The sequence below is a fragment of the Camelus dromedarius genome, chromosome 7, assembly GCF_036321535.1.
Source record: "Camelus dromedarius isolate mCamDro1 chromosome 7, mCamDro1.pat, whole genome shotgun sequence".
NCBI classification, from domain to species: Eukaryota; Metazoa; Chordata; class Mammalia; order Artiodactyla; family Camelidae; genus Camelus; species Camelus dromedarius.
The window spans coordinates 160,257-180,053 of record NC_087442.1 but is presented as its reverse complement, the minus strand read 5'-3'; the positions used below and the strand labels follow the sequence as shown (position 1 = coordinate 180,053).

The 19,797-nt window shown below is 56.0% G+C and overlaps 1 protein-coding gene across 1 annotated transcript in view; it reads right to left on the bottom strand.

Moving 5' to 3' along the window:
- VIPR2 (vasoactive intestinal peptide receptor 2) overlaps window positions 1-19,797 on the bottom strand; it is a 64,039-nt gene that overhangs the window by 23,977 nt on the left and 20,265 nt on the right. Inside the window, exons 4-5 of the mRNA XM_064487135.1 lie at window positions 18,340-18,437; window positions 1,917-2,014 (exon numbers count right to left, since the gene is read on the bottom strand). Of these exons, the coding sequence (XP_064343205.1) occupies window positions 1,917-2,014; window positions 18,340-18,437 (196 nt within the window). The remainder of the gene's footprint in view (window positions 1-1,916; window positions 2,015-18,339; window positions 18,438-19,797) is intronic.

Genomic DNA, 19,797 nt, shown 5'->3' with positions numbered 1-19,797 from the left:
CAAGATATGGAAACAGCCTAAATGTCCACCGACAGATGACTGGGTAAAGAAGCTGTGGTGCATTTATACAATGGAATACTACTCAGCCATAAAAGAGAATGGAATAATGCCATTTGCAGCAACATGGATGGACCAAGAGATGATCATACTAAGTGAAGTCAGTCAGACAGAGAAAGACAAATATCATAGGATACCACTCATATGTGGAACCTAAAATATGACACAAATGAATTTAATTACAAACCAGAAATAGACTCACGGACATAGAAAAAAACCTCTGGTTACCAAACAGGAAGGTGGAGGGCATGGATAAGTCAGGAGCTCGGGATTTGCAGACACACACTACTGTATACAAAACAGACAAACAACAAGTTCCTACCGTACAGCACAGGGAGCTATACTCAACACCCCATAATAAACCATAATGGAAAAGAATCTGGAAAAGAACAGATATGTATGTGTGTGTATAACTGAACCGCTTTGCTGTACACCTTTGACACAACACTGTAAGTCATCTATACTTCAATTTTAAAAAGGCATTTTTTTTCTTTCTGAGAATTATCAACACCTGGCACAACCGGGATGCGTGAAGCGAGAGCAGCTGAACGTAAGGACGTCCGCTGAGTCTCAGCCACGCTCATCGCCTCCGCTCATTCATTTTTCTTCCAAGTATGGATTTCCTAATGTCCTAAAATCGTTCCTTTTGTTGTAGCACTGGTTTTATCAGAACATTGGCCAACATTTGAACTATATTTTAGCAAAGAGAAATAAGATCTGTGGGGTGTGGAAGGAAGATAGAAATGGAGTCGGCATTGCTAGCCTCTAAACTGAGGCGGAGGCCACGGCAGGAGCGGTGCTGGGCACGTCTCAGTGGACAGAGTCTCAGCTCTGAGCACTTATGTCCAAACAAAGCCGCCAGAAGATCTCTACAGAAACTCAAGATGCTTATCAGACTCTGACCCTAAATCACTCGAGAGAGCCTACCCCTTAAGGACAAACGTCTCCTTCTTGCGTCAGAGCCAACCATAATTCCTGCCAGACAACCACGGCAACCGTGATTTCTACTTTTAACGACTGTTTCTCTTCCTCGGAATGCTCTCTCCATTTTACCCAAATCTGTGTCTCCCAGATTGCAATTCCTAGGAACCCAAAAAGCTCTCTGTTTCCTACGGATGATTTTATGACAGGTGACCAAAACCCTGTTGAAATAAGCTGGATATTATCCATTTTATTTAATGCTGGTGACGCTTAAGAAACAGATTTAATCCTAAAAACTAAAAGCTCTTCCTAGGGAGAAGTTCCTGCCTCCATTCGCAAGCCCTGACCACCAGCTGTACAATGTCCGTCATTAGTTATCAGAGACCTACCGAAGATTCAGGTGCAGGGAAACCAGATGGCATTAAAGAGTGCCCACCACAAGCCCCGTTGGCTCTGTCAGCTTCCATCCTTCACAGACACACAGAGAGGTTAAGCAATTTGTCCATGTCACACAGCTGCTAAGAGACAGACCCAGGATTTGAACCGGTCCTCATGCTCCTAAACACATCACAGGGTCTCTCAACAGCGCTCCCACACGTAAGCCCAGACTTCCGTGCTTCTGAGTGGGAAGGGAAAGGCCAGGCTGCGTCTTTATATTCAAAGTATTTGCATAACACTGTGTTTAGTAAATAATAGTTGAACTGGATTCCTATCCGTGGTCAGTATTGTCTCCTCATAGAAGAAATGCAGGGTACTTTAATAAAAGCGCCAGTGTTAGTTAGCATCACATTTCACTCTGGCATTCTCCAAGACAGCCTGACTGGCACAGAGGAGGGCTTGGAGGCAGTGGTGTCTGCCTCCTCCGATGGCCGAGATGGTGTAAGTGGATGATTTCCCGTCTCATGTTTTTGGCAGAATTGCTCATTTCTGCTACTTACCTGAAGAGGCAAAGAATCATGCTGCTGGTTGTAAGGGAAATCAGAGAGACACTGTAGCCCAGGGTGTAAATGGCCTTTACCAGAATATAAAACGTGATCTGAAAGAGAGGAAAATAAATCTGTAAGTCACAGTGGCAGCATCAGACCCCACCGTGCATTCCCTCAGGGAGGCTGTGGACTGCAGATGCTGGAACGCGGGACAGTGACCTCTCAGAGATCCACTTCCGCCCTGAACCCAAGTGGTCCTCTCCCCTAAACACCTGCTGTTCCCGATAATTCATTGTGAGTGCCCTGGGATGGTTCCACAGCAAACCTGTCTGGAGGGAACCACCGGGGGAAGCTGGGGAGAAGGCAGTGCTGGGCACGTTCAGGGAGGCCTCAGGCACCGCGGGGTGGGCCACGCTCGCGGTCCGGGGTAAGACACAAAAACCACTGAGCTTGTCTGGACGTCAGGGGTGATGCCCGCTGAGGCGGCGCTGGGCACAAGTCCTGCGGTCGTCCCTGAGGCCACCTGCCTACAGAAATGGCCAGTGCAGTTAGAAACAGGTGATGTCTGGGGACAGGACGGTGCTCCTACAAAGAGACACCCACCCTCCACCGTGTGTGTTCTCGTCCCTCGATTAATCTTCGGCGAGATTCAGCCCTTAAATCAGTGCAGACGGCAGAGCTGAGCGTGAGAGAAATGGCCCATCCTGCCTCAGAGGCAACCCGCTCCGAGGCCCCAGTCGGTGTGTGGGGTTTTGTTGTTGCTTTGAGCCCACAGGGGAGGAAGCGGGGGACCAGCTGGGGTTCCAGAATGTTCTGGAAACCTCCGATTATAGGTTCCATCCTGTCCCAGCCTCCTCCCAATGGGGCTTACGGATGGGGTGGGGGCATGTCCACGGGTCATGCTGTGGGGAGTTCGGGTTAAACAGTTGGAAATGGAACACTTCAAATCCACCGAGAGCACAGGAAGCAATACGACGACACGCACCTGCAGACAGGCTCCGGACCCACCACTGCGTCAGACCACGGGGCCCGGGCCCACCTCCCGGGGCTCCAGCACCCCGCGAGAGCCTTCACACCTTCACAAGCGGGTGTGTGTGTGCACGTACGCTTGAGTGCATGTGCTGTGTGTGAGCACGTGCGTGCTGCAGTGCGGACAGGCTTTCTGGTGCGTTTCCTTGCGCACGCGCCTTGGTGACCTCCGCCCTCCATCAGCGGTGCCTCTTGCTGTTTGGTGCTTTCCTGGGTCCCCACACCCACACCCCATTGTATCGGTGGTTGAATCGTCTTCGCTGGGATTTCCCATGTTTACCTTCCTTCTTACATTTTCTTGACGCTCAGCTCTTCCTTCTGGTTTGCCTTCCCCTGAAGCACGGTCTTCAGGCATTTTTAACGAGTCTTCTGGTTGTGGACCCTGTTGGTGTCTGTCTTTCTGAAACGTCTTTCTCCTCCTGTCCTGAGCAAGGCCCAGCGGTGGAAGCTGAGTGAAGCCAGCTCCCCTGCACTCCGAGGGCCTGCGTCTGCTCCCGTCCGTGGGTGGCCTATCTGTCCTTCATCTCTGCCTGTTTCACGATTCTCGGCTATTTGGAATTTTCTAGTTTCACCACAGGTGCCTGGCAGTGATTTCTGTTTACTCACTGTACTCGGGGTCTCGCTCCTTCTGCTGAGACTGTGATCAGACTGGTGCTTGGCCCCCACCCCACCCTGGGAACCGCTCTATCTCCCGCCCCCTTTCCTGGGCAGCGCTGGGCAGGTTCTCTGTCTGTCTCACCCATTCCAGAACTCTCTTTTCACCTGTATCTGGTTTGCTATTTGAGGTATCTACTTGATTTTCACTTTTTTAGGTCTATTTTTCCCCCAGATCAGGCCCTTTTCTTTTTCTCCCTCCCTCCCTCCCTCCCTTCCTTCTTACATTTTAAGTGCTCTTATTTGTGCCCTATGCCTGATGAATCCATTCTCTCAGGTTTCAGGGACGTAATTTCACTGTGCCGTCTGCCGACTGCTTCACAGAGGCTTTCCCTCGTACGGCTGGTGCACCTGGAGCGCGGGCTCGTCTTTGGCGGTGACGGCAGGGATTTGTGAGCCTGGGCAAAGACTCCGTCCAGGAGGACCTGTGACTGCTTCTGCCAGGTGCCCCGATGCTTCACCTGGATGACTAGGCTCAGGGTCTCCTTTCTGGGCAGCGTTACAAGGAAGCCCAGCCTGCAGGAAGGCACATCTGTGCTGACGACTTTTGGGACAGACTTAAAGTCCCTCACGGAAGCAGATGTAGACAGGAAAACGCCCTCGCCACTTTCACAGTCGGGCTCCGTCCCGCAGCTGATTCCGGCTGCCCACCTCATCCCTCTGCTTCTTGGGGACCCACTGGACGCTGGAAGCAGCTGCCCCGGTGCCAGGTACCCTGGTCTCAGCTCTATGTTTTGAGATTTCTGTGCTTTCTCGAAATCTTAGCTCTGCATTCAAAAGCATCATCGTTGTTCGTTATTCAGCATTTTTGGTGGATTTGTCGTAGAATTTCTACCCTCAATTTCTCATACAAGATTTTTGTTTCTCATGAACATGGTGGGTGTCATTGGCTAATTTAACTCATTCTGTTCAGCACACTTCCTGAGAACGTAATCAGGCCTGGACACTGCAGGAGCCCGAGGAAGCAGGGTGAGTGACAGCAGGGTCCCACCCCGGGGTCACAGACCTGTTTCAGGACTGATGTCCCAGGAGACAATACACGAGCTAGAAACTGAGACAGGATGAATTTAGTGTCTTTGTTTCTGTGTCTATCAGAAAAAAAGGAACACCCACATTTCACTTTATATTAGTTTGCTTAAAGCTGGGTTAGATTTTACATGTTTTCATCATTTAAGAGCCTAATTTTCTGGCACGCAAGGTGTCTCTTGAGGCCTTGAAGTAGAGCAGAGTCCCACGTGGGCTGGGGGCCTTGAGTCCAGGCAGCATTGGGACAGTCTTATCAGGACCAGAGTGCAAAACAGCCCCAGCAACTTGGAGCAATGGGAACCTCGCCTGGTGAGACCAGCTAACGGCCAGCAGGCACGACACAGGTTCTCCTGGAGGGAAATCTTTGCCCAGGCTCACACATCCCCGCAGTCAGCTCCGAAGGTGAGCCCACGCAGGGGACGGTGTCCGCAGAGACAAGACCTTTTCTTGCTGCCAGCTTTCAGGAGAACGATGCAAATCACAAGACAACAATCAGGATCTCTGCTGGAGCAGGAAGGACGAACGGCCTTTAGGGTTAGGCAGAGTGGGGTCTAGGAGGGCAGAGGCACACGGCCCTGCGCAGACCCAGGGCTCCTGCACCACTAATGCAGCTTTGACATCAGTGGGGAAGGATGGGCCATTCAGTGTGATTCTGGGAGAACAGATAAATTTCTTGGTGGAAAATCAGTCCTTATTTACCAGAGTTACTGCAAATAAATTCCAAGTGAACCAGAGAGTTCGTGTTAAATTGTTCATAAAATAAGAGGAAACAGTACAGGTGCTATTAGGGTCAGATGCAGACGTGGAAGAGGTAAGGGGGCCTTGGGACAGCCCCAATAATTTCTCACAACGAGTTAGGGCCAGGCCGTGGGCGTGGTGGGTGTGGAGGTCCTGGGTGGACGGGAAGGAAGGCAGTGATGGCGAAGCAGCAGAGGGAACAGGCTGACCACGACCCGGGTAAGCAGGTGCAGTTACAACAGTAAGACAGCTTTTGTTCTCGGTTTATAAATTTGGGGATCATTGAAAAAATAAGAAACTGCCGGTGAGGGTGTTAGCTGGATGGGTTGCGTGTGTTCCTGGTGAAAATATACATCGGCCTTTTTTTTGGCAAAGCCGTTTGAGGGTGTAATCAGAACATTAAAAATATTTTCATATTTCATATCCTTTGACCAGGAATTGACCTTTGTGCATAGGTTTGTTTATTAATCAAAATAACAAGATGTTAAAAACAACCTAAGTTGTGAACGATTGAATAAATTCGACGTATTCATAAAATAGTACATTAGGTTGCCGTTAAGAATCTTATTTTCAAAGGATGTTGACTGAATTAAGAAAATGTTCATAATACATAATATTTTATAAAACAGAACAAGCACATTGGTGGTGTTGAGATAAACATGTAGGCGCCAGAGGAGACAGGGTCCCGCGCACGCGTCAGCTGTCACTCTTTCCTCCACTTCCCTCTGGGAAGGTCTCCCTCCCCTGTTCACACTAGGGCACTTGAAATCAGAGGGGCAGAATCGGGAGACGGTGACGCAGCAGAGGTGAGAACACTGGCCACTTAGGGGCTGGTAACAGGGCCTTGCAGGCCTCCCGTAAAATTACAGTCTGGTTCCTAAGGGAGAAAACATCTGTTTTTTTTACGATCTGTGACGTCTGTAATCTGCACCTCAAACAGCGTGAGTGTGAAGCTGACAAAACAGACCTAAAGGTGCAAACACTGAGGGAAATGCAGTGGATTCCAGCCCTCTCCTCTCCCCTTCAAGCTGCTTTGAAATCAGAATGCACTGCACCCCTTCAGGGTGAGGGAATTATTTAAATGTCCCACTTCAATAACTTTTTGATACACACAAGATTTATTCCGAATGTCTGGCTGAACTTAACACTCATCCTGACCCAAGCGGGATAAAAGGGCGAGCTCAGCCCCAAACTCACAGCTGCGACTTTATGACTTCACGGGAGTCCTGCGACCGGACGTCTGCGAGGACTTGCTTTCCTCAGGCCAACAAGAGGTGATCCAAGAACGCGCCGGATGCACTGTGATTCGTCGCTCTTCACTCTGTGAGCACTTGGGGCACCCGCTGTGCCTGAGGTCCCTGAAAAGTCAGCTCAGAGAACACACTGCTTGGCTGGTGCTTCATTCCCGTGGGTTCTGGACTCAGACGATTGCATCTGGCTGCACCAGCCACATGCCCCGCGGTCCTGCTGGCCTCCACTTACCCGCGTGGCCTTTGCAGACCTTTCGGATGTTCAGGACTCTCCCCGACCCTGGCCTGTTTGCTCACACGTGTGGAGCCCGGGGTGGTGGTGTGGGGTAAGATGACAGAGGAATCGCCTGTGGATTGCAGATTTTGCTCTTTTCTGCAGTCAAGCAAGTCTTTCACTAACATCGAACAGAAAATCTCTAATTATACGCCTGGATTATACTGGGCTCAAGTTCGTATAATTGGGTACAGATTCCACGTCTTTTCCCCTCACACTGACCGGGGCCCTGACAACTGTCTGGGCCTTCCCTGAGGCTTCTCGGACGGGTGTCTGATCGGAGGACACTCATTAAAGCAGCAGGTGAGTGTGAGGTGGTCACGGAGAGCAGGTTTTGCAGGAATAATTCACATGCCATCACTGTCTCGGGGCTCCCTACACCCCTCAGATTCTGATTCTCATGCATCTTCAGATATTCCTCAGACCAATGAGGGGTCAGGCTGGCACAGCCGCAGTTCTGCTCCATGAAGACGTCCATTGCTGGCCAGAGTGAGGGGTCCGGCTGCCCGCCAGCAATATGGTCGATGCTCCTGTTCCCCTGAATTAGTAAAGCCCCATTGTCTCAGAACCAGGGTGAAAACCTAAAAGCCCAGTCAGGCAGCTAATTTGGCCACAGCGTTCGATCCAACGGCTGGACGACTTTGTCTTCCCCAGTGAGTGGCTGAAGCGCGTTCCCACTCTGGCACACGGGGTACAATCGCGGCCGTGAGCTCTGGAGGGAGGAGCAGTCCTGGAACGAGGCGGCCTTGCCCGACACAGAACCAGAGCCGGGAGCCGGGGCTGCGTTCCTCGCTGGCGACACGGCTGAGCCAGGGCCCTGCGCAGCCTGTGGGAGCAGGAGGCCGTCCCAAGCCAGGAGGTCCCAGGAGGAGAGGCCTCAGCGCCCGGCGCCAGTGGCCTGTGGTTTCATTTCTTATCCTGAAGAAACATTCGCTTTTATATTTAACGTTGCATTATTCTCCTACAGACAGTCCTCAAGCTGCTTAGGCTTCAGGCCCACGGAGTGGTTCCTGGGCTTCCCGGCTGCTCAGAGGCCAGGAGGGGAGATGCCGGTGGGCGTGGAAGCCGTGAAGGGAACTGACCCTGGGGGTCTCCTCACACAGGGCGGTGTCAGCACTGATGGGCCCCAGAGCCCCCGGCAGGTCCATTCCAGGCCTCAGCTCGAGCCCCCGGGCCCCACACGTGGCGGGACCCCACAGCCCTGCGGTTGCGTCAGGGGAGACGGTCTCGAACAGACTTGGCGTTACGACCACCAGCGTGAGCCTCTGACTCACTTGTAAAAGACCTCAGCACCTGTCGTCCCCGACGCGAGACCAGGACTGCGTACCGTCCAGAAGTGCCGGCCTTGCTCAAGGCCTCTGAGCCCTGGTGGCATGTGCTGGGCAGTGGTGGGGACAGGACCCTGCGATCCGAGTCCCTCCTGAGTCGGGCGGGCAAACCCCACACCAGCCTTGGGTGGGGGCCCTGCCTGGGAGGAGACGCGGCCCCCCCACTGCTGTCACCACAGGTGGCCGCCTACTCCGCGGGTGCGTGGGACCCAGGGATGTTTCTGTGATCAGGCGCGCCTGGGAGCTGCACACTGAGAGCCCTGCGGGCCTGGTCAGTGTTTCCAAACAGGGAGTCATAACCAGGAGACCAAGGCCCCGGCTTTGCCGGGCCAGGCCTGGCTTGCGTCTGCTGTCCCGGGCTGACTATTAATAGCTCCCCCTTCTCTCCCGAGAGCCCGTGCTGGGCTGATACTTCATGCCGTCACCCTATTTATAGCCCAGCAGTGGGTTATGCAATCGATTTTGTGGGTACCAACCAATGTCTGAAAGGGTAGCACAGGACGTGCGGCTTTGCGAAGTGTTTGCTGGGCCACGGTGTGAAATGCATTTCTAACTGTGGATTTCAATCAGGAAAGCTGAAAGCCAGCCCAGAGATTCCTGACTCAGGAGCCTTCCTGAGGAGAGCCTCACCCCACCCGCCACCCCACCCACCAGGTCACGTGGAAACACGGGTGTCTTCTCTTCTGAATCGATGGTTTCTCCCAGAACCCTGCTAGCCACGATTAACCTTCACACCTGGGGCCGCTGGGATGCAAACGGAACCACCTCTGACACCCAGCGTTGGTCGAAGTCGGGTCCCACTTGAATCAGAAGGCACAGCTCCCGTCTCCGGGGTGTGTAAGGGCTTGTTGGGTACCCACGACCAGCACACCCCACCAAGAAATGAGCGTGTAAGTGCCGACTGGAGTCTCTAACTCGGAACGCAGACCCGGGGCTGAGGCACAAGCAGGGGTGGGAGGAGCAGGCGGAAGGGCAGGAGCCCTTGGTGGGTGACACGGAGCAGTGACGCGCAGGTGGCTCGGGGGGACCTGCCCGGTGCTGGGGCCTGGGAATGTTGCTGGTGGGGCAGGGACGCCTGGGCTCCATGCGGAGGTGACATTCATAATAGGCCCCCGCCCTCCCCGCGCAGCCCCACAGCCCCCACTCTGCCAGGTCTTCAGGCTCCTCTGAGAAGGCGCTGAGAGGGCCCCGCACCCTCCAGGTCCTGGGAGGTGGTGGCGGCCGGGGCCGAGCAGTGGTGCTTCGCACGGCAGGACACGCCGAGGTTTGGCCAGACTGAGGGCTCCCCTCGGGGCAGGATGGGGCAGGATTTCTGGAGCCTTAGGCCAGCAGGCCTCACCGGAGTACACTGGACAGCCTCCGTCTCAGGTGTGAGGAGGTGCCTGTCCTCACCTGAACATGGAAGGCTGAGGCTTCTTTGTTTTAAAACAAATATTTTAGAGACCACCGGAGACAACTGCCTGTTTTCATGGGAATGTGGCCCACGGTGCGCACAGGCCATCGAAGCCCCTCCCAAGGCTCACACACCACCTCAGGACGCGGGAGAAAGTGCACAGCCACACGCTGTGACAGTGGGATGAGCTGAGCTGTCCTTCCTGAGAGTCATTAGCAAAGTGACTTTCAAGATCCACCCGTTCTGCTTAGGAGGCTGTAATGAGGATCACGAGACCGTGATAGGTGTTTTGCAGTATGTGACATGGAAGTTAACCCCTCCACTTCTCCCAGCAGCCTGTGAAGGAGCAGACGGGGTGTTACTGCCTCCGCGTTGCCTGCACACAGATGAGGGACCTGGTCCTGGGGGCGAGAGGCCAGTTTAAGAACACACGGCCTCCACGGCGCAGAGCTGAGGCTCCATCCAACCCCACAGAGTCTGTTCAGTTTTCTCCTTTAAGAGGCATCGGTTGGTTCTGCATGTTAGGAGCTTGGGAGTCACCACTCCATCCTAACAATGAGTAACGCTCTGAACAGACTGACACCAACCCTTCTTTCCAGATCTGCGAGAGAAAGGAGGACACAGGACAGACAGCTTCCCTGAGACTGGACAGACAGGGAGGCGGCTGCAGGAGCTGGGGCTCCCAGAGCAGAGGCGCGAGACTGTCTGCTCGGCTGCAGGAATCAAGACAGTGTGGTGCAGCCGAGAGGTGGACAAATACATCAGTGAAAGGAATAGCGTGTCCAGAAACAGCCACATAAACACAGTCACTGACCTTTGACACAAAGCAAAGGCAGTACAACGGGGCAAAGACAGACTTCAGCAAATGTCGCTGGAACAACTGGACGTCCACATGCAAAGAATGAATCCAGACACAGGCCTTACGCTTTCACAAAAGCAACCCAGAGCGGGCCATAGACCGAAACGTAAATGCGCACCGGTGGAACTCCCAGGAGACGGCATGGAGAGAACCTAGGTGGCCTTGGGTGTGGCGACGCGTCCTAAACACAACACGAAAGCACTGACCGTGAAAGAAGTAACTGATAAGCTGGACTCAGCAACATTTGAAAGTTCTGCTCTGTGGAAGACAGCATCAGAGAACGAGAGGACGAGCCACAGACGGGAGAAAATACTTGCAAAAGGTACATCTGACAAAGGAGTGTTATTCAGACCATAGAGAGCACTCTTAAAACTCGACAGTAAGAAACCCAACAACCCAGTTACAAACGGGCCAAAGACCTTAATGGACACCTCACCGAAGAACAGGTCCGGATGGCAACCGAGCGCATGAAAAGGTGCTCCAACCCCAAAGCGCGGACCGCGGCGTCACGAGGCTGGGCCAGGGCGGCCACGGGTGTCGTGCACCGCACATGGAGGGCGGGCTGCGGGGGCCTCCCTCGACCGCATAGCGGCAGCTAATACCAGGGCTACACTCGGGGGCTTGTCGGGGGGTGATGGGAAAGGCCACGTCCGGAGTCGTGCGTGCTCATGGTGATGCTCAGTACGTGACTGTGTTACTTGGTCTGGTCTAAACTGTTTTAATGATGAAACAGATTTGAATGGTTATTAGTCCAGTGACCCAGGTCTCCCTTGTTCAGGTAAAGAAATACTTCTCCAGCTTCCTTGTACATGTTCTGCCTCACAGAGGATCTTGCACGCTCACTCAGGGTGGTCCCTGCCTCCCCGTGGGGCCCGCACAGCACTGGTGGAGGGTGCTGGACGGTGGCTCCTTCTCAGCCTGTGTGGGTGACGGGCGCCCCAGGAAGCCCTGAGCTTCCACCAAGTTCTCCTCCAACCTTCAATGCAGCCTTTGGCGATGGTCAAGGAAGTTGGGACCACCTCCAGGTCAGAGGCCCTGGACAGCACTGCCCAGCACTGCCCCGGGCGGGAGTGACCAGGCACCGGTCACAGCAAGTCTGGGTTGGCCCGGGGGACATCGCAGGTCACAGCTGTCCTGAGGAAGGGGCAGGGACGGCAGGGAGGGCGTCTCGCGTGTCTGAAGCCTCACGAAGGAGGGGGCGTCGCGATTGTCACTGTGACTGCCCCCACTTGGAACAGGGCTGATGTCCTGTGGACACGGGCTGCCTTCAGCTGGCAGCGGGCATCCAGAGTCTCTGGAGCGCGGCCCGGCCGCGGTGTCCAGAGGAGGGTGGGGGCTGTCGGCAGGGTCGCCGGGACTCCGTGAGAGGCTTGCGAAGGGCACCTGAGTCTCAGTCACACGGGGAGCGGGCCTGTGCTGGTGTGGAAGGGCTAGAGGAAAAGTGGATTTTCTTTCAAAATCCAGGTGTGACACCTCTGAGGGAAGGCCGCAGCTGTAGATGCTTGGGAGCGTCTTCTCCCACCGAGGCCTATTTCGAGCAGCGTTTATGGTAAGAAAAAGCAACAGGCCAAGGGATGGGAGCCTCTGCTTTGCTCCCGAATGTCCTCAGCTTTGCGTGAGTGCAGGCAGACTCCCCAGCCCGACTGACCGGAGAGCATCACACGCCCTGTGGGGCCGCCCGGGGATCAAGGCCAGTTCAGACACGACGACGCAAGAGACAGAGAAAGACAGAGGGGTGTTCCTGGTGGGAGGAGGCTGGGGTCACTGCCCTGCGACACATGGGCTTGTCCTGGTGAAGACGCCGTGAGGATGGCATTGGGAGGTGGACGGCAGTCCAGACAGCAGCACTGAGGTCGCAGGGAGAGCGCCTTCTTTTAGGAAACACACTCTCACAGCCACCAGCTGAAGAGGCGCATGTGTGTGAGCCCGTGGTCCCACATCCACGCCCGCCACGGCCCGCTCCCGGAGATGCGCAGAAGTCACCAGACACACCGGGTGAGCCGGGCTCCCTGCACGGTTCCTCCAGTTCCAGGAAACGCGCGACGGACGGGGGAGGGTGACCGTCCAGTGTCCTCGCTGCCTGACAGAGTCTAGGGTGAGGAGGCAAATGTCACCGTGAAATGACTTGTCAAACGGCATAAATTTGAATTTTTGGGGGACTTAAGTTTTGATTCTATTTGAATACAAAAGTAATATATGACTACCTTTGAGAAAATAGAAAACACAGCAAAGCCGTTCAAAGGACCTTGCTGTGTGAGGCCCTGTTTCTGCCCTTTACCAGCAGATTTGCTGGCTCACGGCCTCCCAACACCCACGTCCAGACCCTTGAATTTCCCCGAACCGCACCGACCACGTGACTGTGTGCCGACTGGACAATCAGCAGGTGAACCTTCCCAGAACTCTGTCTTCCTTTTTCTGAGTCATTAACAGAGATCACAAGGACCCAGTAAAACAAATAGTGCTAATTTACAAACTTTCTTCAGTTATTTCTTAGGACCACAAACTTTTAGTCACATGGAGAAGCTAACAGGATTGATTACCCAGTGAACGTCTTGGTGGCCCCCAACCTACCCCAGAGGCAGTACCTTCCCTCCTCTCCCCACTTCAAGGGCCTGGCGGGGACAGCCAGTGTCCCCAGCTTTGCAGACTCACCGCTGCCTGAGCCCAAATGTCTGTGTCCCCAGGAAGGGGTGTCACCTACAAGCCCAAATGGAAAGGGGGGCATCGGGCAGACGCCCTCCACCCCAAGCACTATCTGGGATGAGCCCTTTGCTGGGGATGCAGCCTGCAGCCCTGAGTCCTGCCTGACGCCCCGGCCCTGTGGACACACCTGGTCCCGGGTCATCCTACAGAAACGGAGGTGTCACTCAGCAGTTCAGGGCCCTGGTGTCCGGCGGGGTGGGCTCACGGCTCGGCCTCCCTCCTCTACCACAAGGCTGCGGACGCCCCCTGGGTCTCCTGCGCTGACGACAGGCTTTTTCTTTATATTTCCCTTGACTCACTGCCTTGTCTCTCGGTCGGACATTACCCTCCCGGGGGCCCCTGGGCTCTTTCTTCTTCACTATTTGACCCTAATCTCCGTGCCTCCATCTCCCTTCCTGCAGGGGGGTCTCCTAGCCCCGGGCACCCGCCCTGGGACTCACATGCTTCCACAGATTCCCTCTTAACCTCCCCTCCTGCACCGACTTCTCCTTTGCCCTTGGGAAGACGCCTTCCTTTACTGGGCAAGTATTAAGCGTCACGTCTACAGGTTCAGTTAAAACCAGCATGAAAATAGCTAATAACTATGTCTGTCATGAGTCTCCTGAATCACGTTTTGCTGGTGGGTAGCGGTTGCGTGTGGGCTCAGGCCCCGCTCCGTGGACAGTGGGGTGAGTCCTCCCGTGTTGCTGAGCCCACAGGTCTTGCTGCCTGACCCAACGTCACCCCATTGCTGGATGAGCCACCCATGCAGCCAGCATGGCCCTCACGTGCCCTGCGAACCACCATGGGAGGCTTCCTCCTGCCACTCACTGCTAAATGAGGCAGACACTGCCCTCGGCGCTGGTTTGGAGGCAGAAATGAGTGTGGAGTGCGTGCACCCAGCCCCTGGGTCAGCTCACCCTCAGGTCTGCCTGCCTCTGTGGGACTCCAGTCCCGGCTGTGCCTCCCGCAGGTGACTCTCCTTTCACACAGGACCGTGGGGCCCTGCAGGACCTGGAAGGACCAAGGGGGAGGCCAAGGGTGCCTGATACGGAAGGACGCTGCACGCCAGGGATGGGGACCCTTGGGAGGGGACGTTAGCAGTCAGTGGGAAAGTAACTGCCGTGGTCTGAAAGCTGAGAGGAGACCGCACACATATTTTTAGGAATATGGCATAACATGGAAGAAATGTGTCCACTTGAAGCGTGGGAAGGCTGAAATGCCAAGCAGTTCTCTTGGCTAAATTTAGCAGAAGTGCTCTTTGTGCAAGGGCTATGTTAGCATATACCTAATGCGGGAGACATGGTGTGCGCTGCCTCGCGTGTCTGCCCAGCACAGCACACCAGCGTGTCGCTGGGCTGCTGTCTTCCGTGGGCAGCCGGGCAGCGGGCCAGGGCAGAGTCATACGTGTGTCTGTGTCACAGCAGGCAGCCAAGAGGGGCACAGCCATGGGGTCCTTCTGGAGTCACCTGGGAGACGGGAACCCACCCCCCACCAGGCCCACATTCCATACTTCGCCAGCTCCCAGCATCCCTGGGCAGTAGGGGGGACACCGAGGCTGGCCCCAGGGAGTGCTCTGACCAGGAGCCTCTGGGCAGCCTTTGATGGAGGAAGAAAGTCAGGAGACCAGGGTCCACCTGACGTGCTGCGGCAGGAGCCACCCAGGCAGAAAGTCCAGGGTCTGGGGCACGATGGGTTGGGGGCCTAGGGGCAGGTGACCAGGGAGATGACCCCAAGTGGAATGACCAGCACTGGCCGTCCCATCTGAGGCTGAGACCATGATGCCAGGATAACCTCCGTAGTACAGGAGACCCACAACTTCTGGTAGGGAAACCCACGCACGCCCGTGATTCAGGGGGGCAGCTGAGAGTGTCTCTGGCTGGCCCGATTTCCCCGTGGTGCCCAGCAGGCTGGGACATGGGAGAAGAGGAAGAGGAGCTGCTGGTGAGATGCCTGTGGGCGGGGCGGCAGGGTGGCAGGGTTGAGGGGGAGGGTGTCCTTAAATCCTCCTAATGGGATTAAACCCTTTAACTGGTGGTTAAAAGACAAAAGGCCTAAGGTGAAGGTGCACACGCCTGAGGCTGGTTTTGCTGGGACAGGGACAGACTAGGAAGGCCATGGGGTGAGGGCTGCACTGTAGTCCAGACCGAGCAACCCCACAACTCCGCGGGACCCCTGGAGTCCTCACACCCTTTCTCCTTCTCGGGACTCCGCCTCCGGACTGTTTTATCTCTTGATTCCCTCACCGTGTGCAGCCAACCCTGGGGCTTTTGTGGAGGTTAATTTATTTCCTTGAATTTAATTAATTTTGAAACTAACAAAGATTGCACACACAGACCCAGGGCTGCATGGGAGCAGGAAGTCCAATTAAAATCATAAAACTTGGAAGAAAGAGCTGCTGACAAGATGAGGACTGACGGCAGGGTGCTCACATTCCCTGGGGGCAGGGGAGCCAGGTCCGCCCGCCCGCGGAGGGCCTGGCTGGAAGCACCCGCATGCCTGGTGGCTTTCATCCGCGAAGGGGCTCCCGGCGCAGCCGCGGATCCCGGGCTGCCCAGCGCTGGAAGCTGCAGTCAGGAAGAAAGTCTCTCATTTTGGTTTTCTGCCGTTATTTTCTTCACTCTCACAGATGAAAATATTTTGACTTTCTAATCCATTAGCAGAAAATATGCATTCAGGATATTTGCAGAATCTCGGAAATGTTTAATTAAGAACAAAAATAGCTCTTCATCCTGAACTGAAAAATAAACCTGCTGGTGAGGCCTCGGGACGTCCGCTCCTCACCACGCACGCGAGTCCCGAAGCTGCAGAGTAGGTGGAGAGACGTGGGTGGTCAGACGTGGACCCGCCCCCCTGCCCTCCCTGCCTACAGCAGGCCGACACCCTCCAGGCGCCAGGGCCTGTCTCCCTGCCCCGAGAGAGGTCTGCCCACATGCCACAGGGGAGGCAGGTGAAACGGGACAGGGTCCTACTCCTGGATCCCTGGTTACTGTGGGGCCTCCCCGCTCCTGGTCAGAATTCAGGATGTTTTCCCAGGAGGGCCTAGGCTGCTCGCCTGGGTCTAATTTTCTCTGGTCCGTAAGCCCAGCCAGGCCATCAGCCAATCCTCGTGTCTCCTCTGGGACGTGGCCCTCCCGCTGGCGGAAGGCAGAGCAGGTCCACCCAGGGCTGCCTTGTAACCAGTGACGGGGCTGAGGCTGAGACCCGGGACACAGAAGAGCTCACTCAGCGCCACGCACACGCGGAGTGGAGGGAGCAGAGCAGAGGAGCTCAGTCCAGCAGCACAGAGCCACGCCCCTCACACCGGGTCTCCCTTCCCCACAGTGGACGCCCAGTCAGGGCCCCGACGTCCCACAGCAGAGCTGAGGACTGGAGACGGAGTCTGACAACCTCCTGATTCCCTGGCTGACAGTCTGGCTGTAGGTTCCCACAAGAAAAACCCAGACCAGCCTTCATCTCCCCTTCCTGGGGGCTCTGGACGCTGGGCCCGAAGCCCAGGCCCCGACCTCCAACCTGGTTTCCTTGAGACCCTGGAAGGGCAGTCATGGAGGCACCCCCGTATTAGCTGGGAGGGTCAGCGCAGCCTCCACCGGGCTGCCGGCCCAGGGGTGTCCCACATCCTCTGCGGCAGCTCCCACCTGGGAGGAGAGAGCGGCAGGGTCAGGGAGCGGCCCACCGATGGGGGGGCCAAAGGGACTGGCTCCAGGCAGGCAGACCCCTGGCCACGTCACATCATTTCTCTAAACCTCAGCTTCTCTGTCTGTGAAATGGGTGGTCACCAAGACTAAATAAGATGGAGGGGACTCGGGGGCGCCAGTCAAAGAACGCGAGCTTGCAGGGAGAAGGCGAGTGAGTCCTGCGTCTCACCAAGTCCAGGAGAGTGTGAAGGGCTGGGCGTCGTTGCACAGTGTGCATACGAAAGCGTCACACTGTGCACCTGAGGTGTGTGTGGCGTGCACCGGCCAGTAAGAAGACGGCGAGGCAGTGAGGGTGCACCGCCGTCTTCCTCGCTGGCCGTCGGTCACGGGACTCATCTTCCAGTCAGAGGGACGCCGGCTAAAATGAGGCGCTTCCTTTTCTAGGGTTTACTAACTCAGTGGGAAGAGAACTGGCTTTAAATGATAAACCTTAGAGAGGAGAGCACAGAGAGCCCGTCTGTGGAAAAGGATCATGAGGAGCTGAGCCAGGGAGAGCTCACTGACTACAATGTCCCAGCGGTCTCTCTGGTGTCAGGACCCAGGGACGTGGGAAGTGAGACTGACTTGGGGGGCCAAGGGCAGGTGAGGGGGCGTCTCCTGCACAGAACAGATTTCCACTCATATTTTGTGGGCTTGTGTGTGTAGTAGGCACCCCCAGGGCTCTTTAAAGGGGCCAGTGTGCCCCCACACCTGGCATCGGATGGGGGTATGTGTCTGGAACAGCCCCGAGTTTGGGTTCCTAAGGTGCTCACGTGTCCACACAGGGTCCCAGGGCAGGTCACCGGGCCCGAGGGGAGGCAGGGACCCAGTTTTCTGGTGTAAACAAAATAAAGCGACCATCGCAGGACACTGCTAGGTGAGTGTGCCGGGGCTGAGGACAGTCTCAGAAGGCCGGGACGGAGTTTAGCTGAGCTGTAGTGGCAGGTCATTTAAATGATCACATCTCTGGAGAAAGGGTGTCCCAGGAACACCCCACCCCCAACACTCTCCTTAAGCTACGGGGTGGCCAACAGGGTGGCCCTGAGGGGGATGCTTGCCTAGCCTGAGTCCCCACCCCAGCCTGAGAGAAATCACCAGCAGCCAGCCATGCCCGGGAGGCCCCAGCCAGGGACACAGCCGGAGCGTCTTTGCAAACTAAGGGTCCCATCTCCCACTGCTGGCTCAGGGCTAAGAAAACCGCGGCTCAGAATGGGGCAAAATCTTAAATGGGACAAAGAAACCCTCACAGCAGAAAGGACACCCATTAGAGCTCATTTCGTAGGTAGAGCCACACTCGGTGTCCCCTTTCAGACACAGGTGAAGAAAACCAGCCTTTCCCGCCCCAAATTGTGGAACCATCACAGGATTCCAAAAGCCGGGCAACCGAGCTGAACCAGGGACCTCGCTGGATTTGGCCAGTGAGGAGTGGGAGGGAATCTGGGCAGGTCTTGTGGCAGCAAACGGATGAGGCTCAACGCGCCCCCGGGAAAAGGGCCGGAGAGTGAGGGCCACACACCGCCCTTACCTTGCTCTCGTCTTCGGAGTCACTGTAGCCACACGCATCCATGAAATCCGGGAACGTCTCCGACCACCCGTCACTGGTGCAGTTCTTGCTTATGTTTCCTGGAAGGTGAAGCCCAGGCTTTAGACCTGTGTGTGCACGGACTCTGGCTTTGGTGGGGAGACCAGCGCCTGCACCTGCGCGGTCCTGGGACACTTCCTCCTCTGGGGTCAGTGAGAGCCCCATCCGAACCCCGAGCTGCACAGCGTGTCCACCCTCCTCTGCCTCCTCGAGGAACCTGGGCGGCGGCCCACGCGGTGGTGGTTACGGGGAGAGGGTGGTAACGAGAGTGTGTCCTGATCACCACGGAGCAGAGCGGGATTTCAGAGACTTACGTGCTGTCAAATGAGCGGCACCTGGAGCCAAACCCCATCACCCCGCAGCCACCTTCCTGACCTGCCCTGCGCTCCCCCACTCTGTAACAGATGGGTAGTGAGGTCCTGAGGGTTCAGTAGCGACTGAGATTTCTGACTAAAAAGTCCCTCGTTTCCTCTACACCAGGGCAGCCTACTTGTTCACCTGCTCTGAAGATAATCGGGTGAAATGAAGAGCATGGCATGTCCCCACTGAGGTGGTGACACTCTCAGGACACTGTGTGGAGGGGGCAGGAGGGCCCCTGATCCACTGGAGATGGGGGGGGGGGCGGTGATCAGAGCCGCTGAAAACACCGCCTGGGTCTGCCCTGCAGTCACGTGCCAACACCCTCCCTGCCCCGGGTTTCTCTGATTCTGACCTAAACCCACTTCTGCTCCCGCTCCCGGCGCTTGGGGGGGGCAGCTCGGACGCAGGGGCTGCAGTGGACAGCAAGGAGAGACAGAACCCTGAGGGGCAAGGCTCTGCGGCCTGGCCCCCCTGCCCCACCTCACAGGCAGGGAGACCGAGGCCACAGAGGACAGGGATGGCCTGCCCGTCAGAGCCACAAGAATCAAGAGAGGGACAACGGTGGTGGCAGCAGGTGCTCAGGCCGCCCTGACAGCTACGCGAGGAGGCCCTTAGATGAGAAACCTGAGGCTTAAAGGGGCTGGGCCTCCTGCCTAAAGCCACACCGTGGAGGAGCGGGGGCCTGGCTTCAGACCTAAGCAGTCAGCTCTCACCTGCACAGCACACCTGCTGCCTGCCTGCTCTTGGGACCAGACAGCAGAGGGCTGAGCCAGTCACTCCGCACTGGGTAAACAGCAAACACTAAAGAAGACGCGTAAACAAAACTCGTCCTATGACGTCGGGATTCCCCATGGGTTCCTCATTCTGCCTGGCTTCCCACACCCCCGTGACACTGGAGAAGAGGTGGAAAGTGAGCTCCCGGGAAATGCCTGAGGCAGCAGCGTGCAAAGTCCAGGAGGTGAGGGGGTGGGGAGGTGAGGGAGGGGCCAGGTGGGGGCACAGCTTCAGGATTCAGGAGCCTGGACCTCCTCTCCCTCCTGT